This window comes from Mustela nigripes, chromosome 4 (assembly GCF_022355385.1).
Source record: "Mustela nigripes isolate SB6536 chromosome 4, MUSNIG.SB6536, whole genome shotgun sequence".
NCBI lineage: Eukaryota > Metazoa > Chordata > Mammalia > Carnivora > Mustelidae > Mustela > Mustela nigripes.
Genome location: NC_081560.1, coordinates 62,696,301 through 62,712,146, shown reverse-complemented (window position 1 = coordinate 62,712,146; position 15,846 = coordinate 62,696,301). Strand labels below are relative to the sequence as shown.

Below are 15,846 nucleotides of genomic sequence, written 5' to 3'. Positions count from 1 at the left end.
CTAGATGAGTTTCCGATGTCCCATCCAGCTGTAAGATGCTCAAGGGTCTGTGTGTCAGACACTCAGCTATAAACACACACACATGATCCTATTAATTATTGCAGATCACTACTATAGAATCCATAATCCGTCAATCTATCCAGTACAGTTTCTTGGACCTGAAAAACCATTTTAAGGGTGACTTTAAAAAACTAGATTTTAGTGACCTCCTTGAGTTTCCTAACGGGCACACACACATGCACAGGAACACAACTCAGCAGGGAAGGAAGACGAGCCTGCCACTTGCTACTGGCACCGTCTTGTTCTGAAAACCTCTGGTTTCTAAGAACAGGAGCTTCAAATCGGATGCTCTAAAGTTAGAACAGAAACTCATTTGCACAGCCTTGTCCAACAGTCGACTCTTTGTTGCTCTTTAACTTGTATCCAAGTCAACTGGCATCTCTGTTCTGCTCCGCTCAGTCAGCTGGCTGCCAGTCGCACCTTTAATCACGTTAACATGGAGACAGAAAATTAACTTCGCCTTGAAAACATGCATCATAAATTCTTTGAAACTGTCTTATATCATATTTCAGCATATTAATTCCACATTAGATGTATTCTTCCCATGCTATTTGATGCCATTTTGAAATGGGCAGCTTTACAAAGATGCCCGGGCCAAGGCAAATTTCCTAAATCCTAAACAGCCAGTTCTGTTTCAAACAAGCCTTCCCAGGGTCCCGTGGAAGAGCGCCTACGGGCTGTTGAAATCTAGAAGCTCTGTGTGATTTGAAACTCTCAGCTGGCTTTGCAGCCCCACAGAGACAGAGTCCGTGAGTGCAAAGAGATTCACTGACACACAGCTTTCTTCTTTCGATTCCCTTTTTTGCCAGCCTCCTTTGGGTTTTAGTGTCAATACTCTGGCTGCAGTATGCCCACTGTGTGGAAGATGATTCCTTCAATTTAAATAAAACGGACTGGGCAAAAAAGCAAGGGATGACACCATTAAAGTACCTTTACGAGAGCTTCCTCCTTTTTTCCCTTTACCTGGAGGGACTCATTATCACCAGTGCAGTTTTAACATGCTGTGTATTTATAGGCCAATCTGAAGGCATTTTGTGCAGGCCCAGGAGGAGGATGGAAGAACACAGAACTTGCAAGAGGTTGAGCTGTTCTCATGTGGGTCAAAACACTGCTGACTGTAAATGGCCTGGACACAGAATGAGGTACCAAGAAAACACCCTTGCCATGATAACTAATTTGGTAACTAATTTAGTAATTACTATTTTTTTTCTTTTTCTTTCTTTTTTTTTTTTAGTAATTACTATTTTTCTTAATAATAGCTTTAAATCTTTAGTGGTAAGGAATTAAGTAAACACTACTTATAAACAGTTAATCATCTCACCAAAGTGCATCGGGTCCACGGGCCCCATTCAGATATCACACAATCCTCGGGACACGGTAATTTGCACTCTCTAGAGCCCAGGGGCATTTCTTCTGGATCACAGAGGTAATCTTCTACATGGTCAGAAGGGCCATCTGCTGTGTTCTGCATGCATCTAGAAGAAAACACACTCTTCAGTGAAGGAACCAGGACACTTAGAACACGGGCTGACCCATCGATAGATGGTTCTTCCTAAGGCATCATTATGGGGTTGGGAGGTGGGAAGGTTTGCATTTAATAACAAAAATTCTCCAAACATGAAGACATAAAAGGATCTCTACCTCCCACAAATACTTGCGGAGGTTCAGCATGACATAAAATGTACCTTTGCTTGTATCATCATAATCTTTTAAAATTATAGCCCCTGTGTGGGTTATAAACTTTGTATGTCTTCCTCTGAAAGAAGAGGGTCTTTTACCCTCATGGATGATGCAGCAACTAATGAGGAATGGTCCAGAGAGATTCATGGAGGGGCTGCTTCTGGGAATTTGGGAATCTAATGCACTTTTTTTTCTTTAGAAGGAAATGGCGGATTCCAGGAAGAGTAGATTCATACATGAGGGAGGATGAGACACACTGAACTTTTCTGGTGAGAGGTTTCATTAAGAATTTTCAAAAGTAACTGATGGCATTTACCAAGTTATCTTGTCATTTAAAAAGTAATTTTAGCCTCCTATATGCTGATAACTTTAAAAGAAAGCCAGAAGTGAAAACACACTTACATTAGTAATAATAGCACAAATTCTCTAAATGTAGTTGTTTGAATCATCCTCTATCTTGACCTTTTTTATTGTTAGTTTTCTTTCTAATAGAATAAAATCAAACATTTTATTATGTTTCATTCTTTTGTAAGCAGTCATGGACGGCTCGTTTACTCATCTCTTGGGGGTCTAATTAATGTAGCTAGTACCAGACTTCACTCTTAGAGTAGTTAATAATCTCTCCAGGCACTTTCCTAGTGGAGGAGAAAAACTTTATCCCTCGTCTATAACTCAGAGAAGGTCAACCAAAGTAATGGGTTGGGAAAGAACATACGTTGGCGCTAAAAAGGCAGCCTTGTGTTCCTGAGCCTCTCAAACTCATGGCACTGTTTTAAACTGTCAGTTACATTACATTATCCATTATACCTGGAATCTCACCTTTCCCAGGGATTTACAATCAGTGGGGACACTGCATTTTCACAAACCTACTCTGCAGAAATTCCTTTCTATATGGTGCTCCCCAATTTAAAAGGAATGTCATTTTCCTGTGGGATGCATCTAATGACCGGAAAACTGTGCTGCTGGTCATGTCTTAATTGGGTTTGGAGTCTGAAAAAATACGTCTATGAATACTCGCCTCTGCATTTTGTTGTGTGTGGTGTGAACTGGATAAAAACAGAAAAGAGCAAACACACGAATATGCACAGGGAGTATTTGCTTGATTTCATCACTGAAGAAAAAATTGTAAATTTCTTTGGGAGAATTTTAGTCTCTCAGAAAAGCGTTCTGTCTTCAATGGCATTTTAAAAATATTGTGTTTAATACACACCACCAGGCTAAGGAGGGCACGTATTGCATGGAGCACTGGGTGTGGTACATAAACAATGACTACTGGAGCACTGAAAAAATAAAATAAAATAAAATAAAATAAAATAAAATAAAATAAAAATATTGTGCTGACAGCAGCTTTGAGAGGACATGGAGCAGCTTTGAAACAACATGCAGCAGAGTTTAAACCCAACTGAAAAGTTAGGTTTGCTGCTAAGATAAGATTATATTCATGGTAGGCACTGACACAGTGTACAAGGATTAACTTGCAAAATTACCTATTGATCCGGAGTTAAAGACAGATGTTCAATACTCTATTAAGAATTATGTACATAAAGCTACATTTTCACAGGCTTTTCTCCTTTCATTTTTTTACTATAGAGCTAATTTATTCACTTTAGGAAAATCAGAAGAAACAAAAAAAAATATGATTCTATCACTGAGAGAAAAACACTCTTTACAAATTACTCTATATAAGCATATATTTCATTTAATTAAATAGAGCAAATTTTATCGACTATTTGTACCATTAAGAAATCAATGATACATTATGAATATCTCTTCATATCATTAACTATTTTTCTAAGATATAATTTTTTTTAAGATTTATTTATTTGAGGGGGGGAGGGGCTGAGGGCGAGAGAACCCAAGCCAACTCTTCACTCAGCACAGAGCCCACATGGGGCTTGATCTCGGGAGCCCGAGGCCTGAAACCAAGATTCAGATGCTTAACCAACTGTATCACCCAGGGCGTCCCAGTGAAGATATCATTTTTAATGACTGTATTTGAATGGCATCATTTCAATGTGCCACAACTGCTAAAAATGCCCTTATTGTTGATACTCAGATTATTTATATTTATTTTATTTGGCATTAATCAGTTTTTAAAATCACTCCAGAATACAGAATAAATATTTGGATCAAGTTTTAAGCACAAAGGAAGGCACTTTAAGTTCATTTCCTTTCTTCAAATTCTTGGCCTTTTCCCTTTCCATAGGACAAGGAATTATGCTGTGAGAAAACTGCACTGTGTTATAAATACATAGTGCAGAACCAAGCTGTAGGCAAAGGGTGGGACCAGAGGCCAGCCATAGGTATGACAATAAGGGGGTACACTCTCTGCAGAGAATTCAAAAGCAACAATAAAAGTAACCAAATATGTTGCTTTTTATTGTCTCCTTTTTATTACCATCAGGCACTAGAAACTCTTAAAAAAAAAAAATCTGTGAAAAATATCCCTTCCCCTCAGGGAAAATCACTTCTGCCACCAGCCTCTGAGGTACATACCATCCTAAAAGAGAAAGAACAACTTTGGATAAATTGGTACTGCCCTCTCACAGACCCATCTATCCTGGAATGCCACCCAATGCTGACCTTAATTAGCAGAGGATAAGGTTAGAGAGGCTTACTACTCAATCAGTAACAAATAGGAACATTATTACATGATCAGAGATCACAATTGATACTGACCTTCTCTTTTCTCTATTGACATTAAAGATGTTTACTGAAAAAATAAATTGATCTCCAAAGTTACTTTGCTTTAGATGTACTTGGAAATGTTGAGAGTACTTATGAAGCAAGAAACAGCAACATCTACAAAGATCATTGAAGGGAAAGCTGAAAGAATAGTTCTTTATTATAATTTTTCTTACAAAAAGCCAACTTGATCAAACCTTTTAATAGGGAAAGTATTTTTAAATTTGAAGGAGAAATTTTAAATTTGGAAGGGAATGGTGGAAAATGGAATCACTGTCTTTTGTTTATGTTTCCCTATCCAACTTATTACCTCCTGACTCCTTATCCACCTTTATTAAGTTCCTCAGAAAAATAGCTTGAGAGTTCAGAGGGCTTGTGAAAAAAGAAATAGAGACTATCTGTATTGGAAACAAAGTTATACAGAGTGTGCCAAAGTTTTATAATACAAATGTTAATTCACCCTACTTTTCTATTGAGAAATATAAACCTTAAATTCATGAAAAGTTAGGTCAGAGCTTGCCCACAACATGAATCGTTGAGTTCTGGATGTTTTGACACCTGTCTTTACTTTGTGTCACTCAGCAGGGTTAGAAGAAACTGGTATAAAGAGTGACAAATCTATCACTTTACTAGATGGGTGATCCTGGTAAATTACTTAATACTTCTGAATCCACTCTATAAAGTGGAGAAAATAAAACCTCATACACTTGTTCCATAGAGTTCCAGAACCCTTAAGAGTCATATGTAGGTACTATAGGGAAAATTTAATGAGTATCCAAACTGTATTAGGTGTTAGGGAATTTCTATGACTATGACAGGATTTTGGTTTGGAGAAAGTTCTAGAATTTAATAAGAATGACAGACAGTAAATGGATCTTTCCAAAAACAGTGAGAGGTATATGGGGTACTAAGAGAAACACTCCTCAACAGAACTTTCTGTGATGTGGAGAGGGTCTATACCTCTGCTGTCTGACAGAATTATCTACTTGTGGCTACGGCATAAGCACTTGAAATATGTCTCGTGTGGCTGAGGAAATGTATTTTTAATTTAATTTAACTTTAGTTTAAATTTAAAATGAAATAGCCTCACGTGGCTAGTGGTTACCCTACGGGTCAGTGCACCCAAAGAACAAATGAGCAGCACTAGGTATTAGGAAGGGCTTCCTGTAGGAGAATAGAGTAGTCAAAAGTTAGCCAGTTTGAGGAAACCAAGCAGCAAGAGTTTAGAACAGTTTACCACTAAAAAGCAGCTGGAAATATTTTTGGCCTTTAAGAACAAAGTCCCTGGGGTTGAAAAACCTGCATTAGCTCAGCTTGCATTCAATATGCAGATCTTTCTACTCAGGGGCACCGTGAAGTGAGGCTTCCTGTCAGAAGCCCCCCCTCTCCCCGCCCCCGTGACCACCTGCTGCTTGAAGCAGGTCCCCTTGGAGTATTCCATGAGGGCATATTCCCTAGAAATAAAACTTAAGACAGTTTTAGGCAGGAGACTCAGGAGGAGTGAGGGCCTTACCTCACTTTCCGGGTTTGCACGCCTTCTCCGCAGTTATCTCGCATGTTGACAAAGGTCACTTTGCAGATGCTCCATGGCTCTGAGACCCATATGTACTGGCTGCAGTCACTGTGGCAAGGGACCACCTCATACACCTGAAACACACACAGCGAATGGGAGCCCTTCACACCACAACACACACCGTATTCTTGTTCGGTTATCTTCACTCCTCTCCTTTATGGTTCACTATTCTAGGAGAGGAATACAGAAAACCTCTTCAGAGTTCTAGCTGTAATGGGCAGGACCAGCTGTGCTGTATTCTCTCGATTCTTGATCCTATGTGACATTACAGTTGCGCATGTGACCTGAAGAAGTGCCCTGGACACATCGCACACTGTCCCACACTGCCCCTCACCGCACAGCACTGTAATTTCATGGGCCATCTGTCTTGTTCACAATGTTGTGGGTCTTCAATACTTAGGCCACAGTGCTCCAATGTAAGGCATTCTATAGAGATTTGTTGAATAGGTGAATGAATGAATAAGTGAATTAGAGAATTAAGTAAGCATATAAAGTAGCTGTTTTCAAAGAAATACAATTTGGCTTGTTTTCCAAACGAATGTATATCGCATAAGAATTTATATATTTTTTGCATTCCATATGTGAAACTGAACTAAACAATAAATAAGAAGAAATAAATCCATTTTAAAACTAACCCTTAAGCATTTAGGGCTTGGAAGCAAGGTCTGAAATTGGCTTTATATTACACAGTCATAGCCCAAAGCAGGGAGGATCACATGACACAATGCCAACTGTCTTGCTCCGGTGCCCACAAAGGCAGACAGCCCCACAGTTAGGCAGGGGTGTTTGGTTTCAGGATTTTTAGAACAATGAACCAATTATGCCTTTTTCTCAATGAGAAGAATGACTAAGCCAAGGAAATAAATAAACCATAATCCAATGCACACAGCTGACTCAACCATTAAAGAAATGTATTCTAAAATAATTTCAAAATCTATGGTAATTTGACTCTATTTTCTACACACACACACACACACACACACACACACACACACGTATATTTTGTGTGAACTAATTCCAGAAAATATATAAATAGTCCTTTGGAGCTATTCTTCTGTACAAATTTTAGTGAATAAAGTTGACCTATTCTGAGTAAGAATAAAGAATATGCACCGTTGGAATAAGAATCTATCATTATTGTTATCCATGATCACCTCCACATTGGGTACTGCATTAAAATAGTACAAAGTACTACCAAGTAAACCATTACCCTACCACTTGTGGGGAAGGGAAAAATTGAAGGAGAAATGCCATTTCCCCTAATCTTTCAATGGCTTTTATTTTAATCTTCTACACTGGACTGAATACAAATCAGTTCAGAGCAACTTCCTGCCACCCACCTTCAGCCCACCTGCACCTTTACCTCTCCCTCCGAGAAGCATGACAGCATTAACAAGAGATGTCACTGCCTTTTCAAGGCTGGTGAAGTGAAGCTTGTTCTCCCCATCCCTGCTCCTCAGCCCTGATATTAAAGTGAGAAAACACAGGTAGCATGCTGGGGCAGGGGCGGGGGGTGGAGGGGAGAGGAAACAGCTGCGGAACAAAAATTTTATGGAAAATGTGGTATTTTTCTCCCTGTAAAAGATAAAAGACCATAGCAGGAAAAGAAATACATTCTCTGACATCAGGAGTAAAAAGAAAACAAGCAGTACAGTACGAACTGGGAGGTTTCGAAGTTCTTACCTGTGCCTGGAGTAGTGTTCAACAGGAGTGAAGAAAAGGGAGAGAAAAAAGATAAGGAAAAATGTCAGTATACTGAATGAAAAAATTCATGTTCTAAGTTAAAATATTATTTTATCCACACATAAGAGCCTACTTTTCTCTTTTTTTGTTAAATTATTAGAGTATCTTTATTAAGCCTTTGGAGAGAAAAAGCAAGTTATTATTCTTTAAAGTTAAGATACACAAATGAGTATTGTAAACAACACAGTCAAGGAAAAGATTAGATGGGCAGGATGAAGAAATCTTAAAAAACTGAGTAGACCTCAAAATACATGTCATGGGGGATTGATAAATGACTGCAACTATTTTGTGATCCAAACTGTGAGTGAAATCTATCCATAGATTGATTGATTAATCTATTGATTTTAATTTAATCTATTTGATTTTAAATCTTTTTTTAAAATTTTGTTTATTTATTTGACAGGCAGAGATCATAAGTAGGCAGAGAGGCAGGCAGAGAGAGAGAGAGAGAGGAAGAAGCAGGCTCCCTGCTAAGCAGAGAGCCCAATGTGGGGCTCGATCTCAGGACCCTGGGATCATGACCTAAGCCGAAGGCAGAGGCTTCAACCCACTGAGCCACCCAGGCGCCCCAATCTATTAGATTTTAATCCATCCATCTATCCATCTAGATTTCTTGGGAAATGAGAATTTGCTTCCTCAATTAGAAAATGGTACTTAAAAGACCATTTCCAAGTCAATGGGCCAGTAATTATTTTATTGAGGAATGTATAATTGTGGTAAAAGAAATCCTTGTGATTTACAATTTTCAAAGTTAACAGAAACCTTTGCATATTCTTTCTTAATGTTTTACTAATAAGGTCCTAGAAATTTCTATTTTTAGATGTAGAATATTTGTATTCAGATAGTCAGGAATCTATTATTTCTTGTTTTAGCTTTAATTTTTAGTTTTTAATGCCTTAATATCCCACCAGTAAGATGATTAACGAGTTCCTAAATGTCCACATCAAACTCTGCATTAAATTTTATCAGAGTTGAGAGTGACAGAGAAATGGCTTAGGTAAAAGACTTTTCATAGCAAAGGCAACTTGTCAGAAGGTCCTAAACCTTTGAAAATTCACTAGTAAAAAAAAAATGCTGAGGCAAACACAGCTTATTTTAATTGAAAGACTGACTGGCCATACACACACACATACACACACACACACACACACTACACACACACACACACACCCCATACACTCATGGAGAATTTCTCTTTATTAGGACCGTGGATCAGAAGTTATTGTGATTTAAATCTACTGGTGAAAATTTAAGACTTCACAACTTGTAGAAAAATATTTCTTTGTATTAAAAACCTTGCATTTGGGCGCCTGGGTGGCTCAGTGGGTTAAGCCGCTGCCTTCGGCTCAGGTCATGATCTCAGAGTCCTGGGATCGAGTCCCACATCGGGCTCTCTGCTCAGCGGAGAGCCTGCTTCCCTCTCTCTCTCTCTGCCTGCCTCTCTGTCTACTTGTGATTTCTCTCTGTCAAATAAATAAATAAAATCTTTAAAAAAAAAAAAAAAAACACCTTGCATTTCAGTTATTGTGTTTCATTAGTGTTACATTAACTGAATTTTCTCTGCAAATATTCACTCTGGCAGGAAAATCCATTCGCCAGTAGATGGCAGCAGTGCAGCACATTAGTCACCGATGATTGAATTTAAGGGCACCTTCAGCAACGTCTCTCAGGGAAAACATCAAGATTTTTTTAGAGTAGTACTTCCTATGATGCTTAATTCTCCACCTTCTTTGTCCTTACTGTCTTTATTCAAAATTTATTTTTATTTTTTCTAGACTGTACCTTTATTTTTCTTTACTATTTTTGAAGCTTTAATTGGCTTTCTCATGTGATTCATGAATTGGGTGGCATCCCATTTAGCAGGGAGATTAGGAGCAACCTAGAGTGTATCTTTATTATCATTAACAATTTAAGTTAATTTGTGAAGTAAAGTATGTGTACTGGTAAGCAGTTTGGAGAGTAAGTGTTTGGACATTAAAATTAGTCTATGTACGCATGAAACCTACCTGCATATTTAAGGTTGGTTCATATGTATGTTTTGGTTCATTTGTAACAATATAAATACACTTCTTAACATCTACACATACTATATTAAATTTATTCTTTATTAATTCACATGTACGTCAAACATGATAATAATTGCCTGTATCTTCTATTACATTTGGATTAGTCATGATTCCCTCTATTAGTCTTTTTACTTTATATCTCTAATAGAACACAAGGAACAACTATTAATGAAGTGAGCGTACAAAAATCAAAGAAGGTTCCAAATAAAATTTAAAAGGTCAAAGACTATAACATGGTTAAACTGATTCTGAAGTAATCTTTATATTTTTTTCTTTTAAAATTTTACATCAAACATATTTAAATGAACAGTCAATACATATTTCTTAGTTTTATTTTTTGATTTTTTTTAGAGAGGGAGGGAGAGAGAGAGTGAGAAAGAATATGAAGGGAGAGAGGGAGAGAGAGAATCTTAATCAGTCTTGAAATCCACACAAACCTGTCAAGGGGCTAGAACTCACAACCCTGAGATCATGACTTGAGCTGGTATCAAGACACTCAAACAACTGAGTCACCCAGGAGACCCTCCACAACCTTTTTTTAGAGATGGAGAGGGAGAAAGAGAGAGAAAGAGAGAGAGAGAGAGAGAGAGATTTCCTAGTTTCAAGTAGTTGGTACCTGAGGTATCTTTTCTGAGAGTCTAGGGGAATTATGATAATGGGACAATCTTGCTCTCAGCACACAGCTAGATACAATTTTATGATATTATTTTAAATGTAGGTGTCATTTTAATTTCCATTTTTCATATGCATATACATGCAGCTTACTAAATCACCTATTGCAAAGATAATATATCTCATCTGGGATTTTAAGAACATATATATACATATATTTACTCAGGCATTCTAAGGATAAAATGGATCAGATTTCTTATTCAGAGCTATTATTTATTCTTCTCCATTTTGGAGGGAAAAAATAGATCATTGGGAATCTAAAGAATATCTTCATATTCTCAGTATTAGAATCAATGGTAGAAAGTACCTGGTTGACATGGTCCAGTTTGGGGCAAGGCCTCCCTCCATTATATGGTTTTTCACGCAACCACTTGGACCGAACCTTCACACCGCTCCCACAGGATTTACTGCAGCGGGACCAGTTGGACCACTCGCTGAGCTTGCAGTCGGAGGGACACGGGATGATGCAGGCCTCTTCGATGTAACCTGAACAGAGACAAACCAGATGAAAGCCACCTTCTCCGCATGCCACTTGCCCACTTCTACCCATCATTCAGCTCATTCAAAGGTCCAAGTTCAACTTGACAGCCCCAGGCAAATGCAAAGACGTCTGCGTTGTTAAGGACCCAAATTAAATTCTGCAGGAAAATGACACATACATACGGCGACTCTGGTAAAATAACAGCTGAGCAGCCGCCGTATGATCTGCTTAGGATTCACGCTCTCCATATTTCAACATCTCTGCCTCTCTGACAGCTCGTGTTTAATTGACAATAACCTGTCTGCTGCTGTATCGTTCTCATGCTGTCAGAGTGATACATTAAGAAAAGGATAACAGCTTTCTCTCAAATTCCCCGTTAATGTCACACAAGTCTCAAGTGTTTGAGTCCGTGCAATGTTCTTCCTCAAGGAGAAAGCCAGACACTCTCAGTCAACATCCAGCAGGAACGGTTTAACTTAGCACCTTATATTTCCCCTTCTTAGTAAATCAAATCTAGAGAAGAAAAATGAAGATGTTACGTAAAAAATGTCAGCATTTTTAGTGCTATCAGTTTCGAAACAGTTTCCCATCTTGCATTCAGTCGATTCTCTCGAAAATCTTCCACATGTTGTGGGCAGGTACTGACCGTCTGCTGGACAGATAGGAAAACAAACGCAGAAAGATAACTGGCAAGTGCAGGATCACACAGCAAGAGATGGGGTCTGGTCCAGGGCTCGTTCCATCGAATCACACAGCTAATTAACTTATTAGTCTACAGATGTGATTTGAGAAATGGGTGCATTTTCCTGGAACAGTCCCTTATTACCAAGTTGGCATCTTACAACATCAATTCATCACCAGTATTCTCCAGGCAACTATGTGGAAAAGGCAAAATTTCCTTTGGTTGAGAGTCAAATGCATGGTTGTTCTGTGTAATACTCTGATGTGCAGAGGGTTTGCTCTTGTAGCATTTTACATCAGCATCAAGGATTCTGTTTTGAAAGTGATAATATATAAGCAACTAGGAAATTCTAGGGTGGTTTATAACTTTTTTAAAAATTAAGATACAATTCCTACACAGTAAAAGTCAGCTCATGTTTTGTTTTTTAATATATTCATTGAGTCATACAATCATCACCACTATCTAATTTTAGAATATTTTCATCACCACAAAAAGAAACCCTATGTCCATTAGCAGTCACCTCCCATTTCCCCCTCCCCCATCATCTGGCAAACACTCATCTACTTTCCGTCCTTAAGAATGCACCTATTCTGGACATTTCATAAAATGAAATTAAACATTATGTGGTCTTTTTTGATTGGCTTAATATAATGTTTTCAGGGTCCACCTATGTTATAACATGTGTTAGTATCTCATTCCTTTTTATGACTGAATAGTGTTCCATTTATAGATAGATCATATTTTGTTAATCCATGAATCAGCTGATGGATATTTTAGCTGTTTCCCTATTTTTATGAATAATGCTGTTGTGAACATTTACGTATCAGCTTCTGTGTGAACATGTTTTTAATTCTCACGTATGTATATCTAGGAGTGGAATTGCTGGGTCATATGGTAACTCTACATTTAAATTTTGAGGAATGCTAAACTGTTTTCCAAAGCACACCATTTTACAACACCACTAGTAAGGTATACTGTTCCAATTTTTACATTTGTCAAAACTTGTCTTTCTTATTTTAGTGTCCTTTGAAGAACAAAAGCTTTAACTGTCAATTGAGTCTAGTTTATCTATTTTTTCTTTGGTTGCTTGAGCTTTGACGTCACATCTAGAAAACTATTACCTAATCTGAGGTAATTAAGATATTCACTTATGTTTTTCTTCTAAGAGTTTTATAATTCTAGCTCTCATATTTAGGTATATGATTCACTTAATTTTCGTATATGTTAAAAGGTGGTGGTGGGGTACAACTTCATTCTTTTGTATGTGTTTATCAAGTTATTCCAGGCCTATTTGTTGAAAAGACTATTTTTTTTTCTACATTGAATTATTTTGTTGAAATCAGTTGACCATAAATGTTAAGGGTTTATGTCTGGATTCTAAATATCATTCCATTGATCTCTGTGCCTATACCACACCATCTTGATTACTGTAACTGTAGTAAGTTTCAAAGTCAGGATTTGTGAGTTCTCCTACTATGTTCTTATTTTTCAAGATAGTTTTGGCTTTTTTGGGTCCCTTACATTTCCATATGCATCTTGGAATCAGCTTGTCAATTTCTGCCCCAAAAGGCAGCTAAGATTAAGAGTTATTTGCTTTTTGGGGCGCCTGGGTGGCTCATTTGGTTGAGCCTCTGCCTTGGGCTCTGGTCATGATCCCAGGGTCCTGGGATGGAGCCCCACATCAGGCTCCCTGCTTGGCGGAGAGCCTGCTTCCCCCTCTCTCTCTGTCTGCTGCTCTGCCTACTTGTGCTCGTGCTCTCTCTCTCTCTGTGTCAACTAAATAAAAATCTTCAAAAAAGTTGTTTTGTATTTCAAAGTAATAGTTTATGAAATAGAAACAAACTAGAAATGTCTAAAATGTCCAAATCAATGGCATTCTGTGACCAAATTGTTTAATGTTTGCAAAAGTAGGATTTTTTATTTTTATTTTTTTTTTAATTTTTTTATTTTTATTTTATTATTTATTTATTTATTTTTTTAATTTTTTATTTTTTATAAACATATATTTTTATCCCCAGGGGTACAGGTCTGTGAATCACCAGGTTTACACACTTCACAGCACTCACCAAATCACATACCCTCCCCAATGTCCATAATCCCACCCCCTTCTCCCAAACCCCCTCCCCCCGGCAACCCTCAGTTTGTTTTGTGAGATTAAGAGTCACTTATGGTTTGTCTCCCTCCCAATCCCATCTTGTTTCATTTATTCTTCTTCTACCCACTTAAGCCTCCATGTTGCATCACCACTTCCTCATATCAGGGAGATCATATGATAGTTGTCTTTCTCTGCTTGACTTATTTCGCTAAGCATGATACGCTCTAGTTCCATCCATGTTGTCGCAAATGGCAAGATTTCATTTCTTTTGATGGCTGCATAGTATTCCATTGTGTATATATACCACATCTTCTTGATCCATTCATCTGTTGATGGACATCTAGGTTCTTTCCATAGTTTGGCTATTGTGGACATTGCTGCTATAAACATTCGGGTGCATGTGTCCCTTTGGATCACTACATTTGTATCTTTAGGGTAAATACCCAATAGTGCAATTGCTGGGTCATAGGGCAGTTCTATTTTCAACATTTTGAGGAACCTCCATGCTGTTTTCCAGAGTGGCTGCACCAGCTTGCATTCCCACCAACAGTGTAGGAGGGTTCCCCTTTCTCCGCATCCTCGCCAGCATCTGTCATTTCCTGACTTGTTGATTTTAGCCATTCTGACTGGCGTGAGGTGATATCTCATTGTGGTTTTGATTTGCATTTCCCTGATGCCGAGTGATATGGAGCACTTTTTCATGTGTCTGTTCGCCATCTGAATGTCTTCTTTGCATAAATGTCTGTTCATGTCTTCTGCCCATTTCTTGATTGGATTATTTGTTCTTTGGGTGTTGAGTTTGCTAAGTTCTTTATAGATTCTGGACACTAGTTCTTTATCTGATATGTCGTTTGCAAATATCTTCTCCCATTCTGTCAGTTGTCTTTTGATTTTGTTAACTGTTTCCTTTGCTGTGCAAAAGCTTTTGATCTTGATGAAATCCCAGTAGTTCATTTTTTCCCTTGCTTCCCTTGCCTTTTGCGTTGTTCCTAGGAAGATGTTGCTGCGGCAGAGGTCGAAGAGGTTGCTGCCCGTGTTCTCCTCAAGGATTTTGATGGATTCCTTTCGTACATTGAGGTCCTTCATCCATTTTGAGTCTATTTTTGTGTGTGGTGTAAGGAAATGGTCCAATTTCATTTTTCTGCATGTGGCTGTCCAATTTTCCCAGCACCATTTATTGAAAAGGCTGTCTTTTTTCCATTGGACATTCTTTCCTGCTTTGTCGAAGATTAGTTGACCGTAGAGTTGAGGGTCTATTTCTGGGCTCTCTATTCTGTTCCATTGATCTATGTGTCTGTTTTTGTGCCAGTACCATGCTGTCTTGATGAGGACAGCTTTGTAATAGAGCTTGAAGTCCGGAATTGTGATGCCACCAACGTTGGCTTTCTTTTTCAATATCCCTTTGGCTATTCGAGGTCTTTTCTGGTTCCATATAAATTTTAGAATTATTTGTTCCATTTCTTTGAAAAAGATGGATGGTACTTTGATAGGAATTGCATTAAATGTGTAGATTGCTTTAGGTAGCATAGACATTTTCACAATATTTATTCTTCCAATCCAGGAGCATGGAACATTTTTCCATTTCTTTGTGTCTTCCTCAATTTCTTTCATGAGTACTTTATAGTTTTCTGAGTATAGATTCTGTGTCTCTTTGGTTAGGTTTATTCCTAGGTATCTTATGGTTTTGGATGCAATTGTAAATGGGATTGACTCCTTAATATCTCTTTCTTCTGTCTTGCTGTTGGTGTAGAGAAATGCAACTGATTTCTGTGCATTGATTTTATATCCTGACACTTTACTGAATTCCTGTATAAGTTCTAGCAGTTTTGGAGTGGAGTCTTTTGGGTTTTCCACATATAGTATCATATCATCTGCGAAGAGTGATAATTTGACTTCTTCTTTGCCAATTTGGATGCCTTTAATTTCCTTTTGTTGTCTGATTGCTGAGGCTAGGACCTCTAGTACTATGTTGAATAGCAGTGGTGATAATGGACATCCCTGCCGTGTTCCTGACCTTAGCAGAAAAGCTTTCAGTTTTTCTCCATTGAGAATGATATTCGCGGTGGGTTTTTCATAGATGGCTTTGATGATATTGAGGTATGTGCCCTC

The 15,846-nt window shown here is 38.0% G+C and overlaps 1 protein-coding gene across 1 annotated transcript in view; it reads right to left on the bottom strand.

Annotated features, from left to right (window-relative positions):
* The window catches only part of THSD7A (thrombospondin type 1 domain containing 7A), a 469,954-nt gene that overhangs the window by 31,856 nt on the left and 422,252 nt on the right, over positions 1–15,846 (bottom strand). Inside the window, exons 14-17 of the mRNA XM_059396774.1 lie at positions 10,787–10,965; positions 7,682–7,687; positions 5,939–6,072; positions 1,382–1,535 (exon numbers count right to left, since the gene is read on the bottom strand). Of these exons, the coding sequence (XP_059252757.1) occupies positions 1,382–1,535; positions 5,939–6,072; positions 7,682–7,687; positions 10,787–10,965 (473 nt within the window). The remainder of the gene's footprint in view (positions 1–1,381; positions 1,536–5,938; positions 6,073–7,681; positions 7,688–10,786; positions 10,966–15,846) is intronic.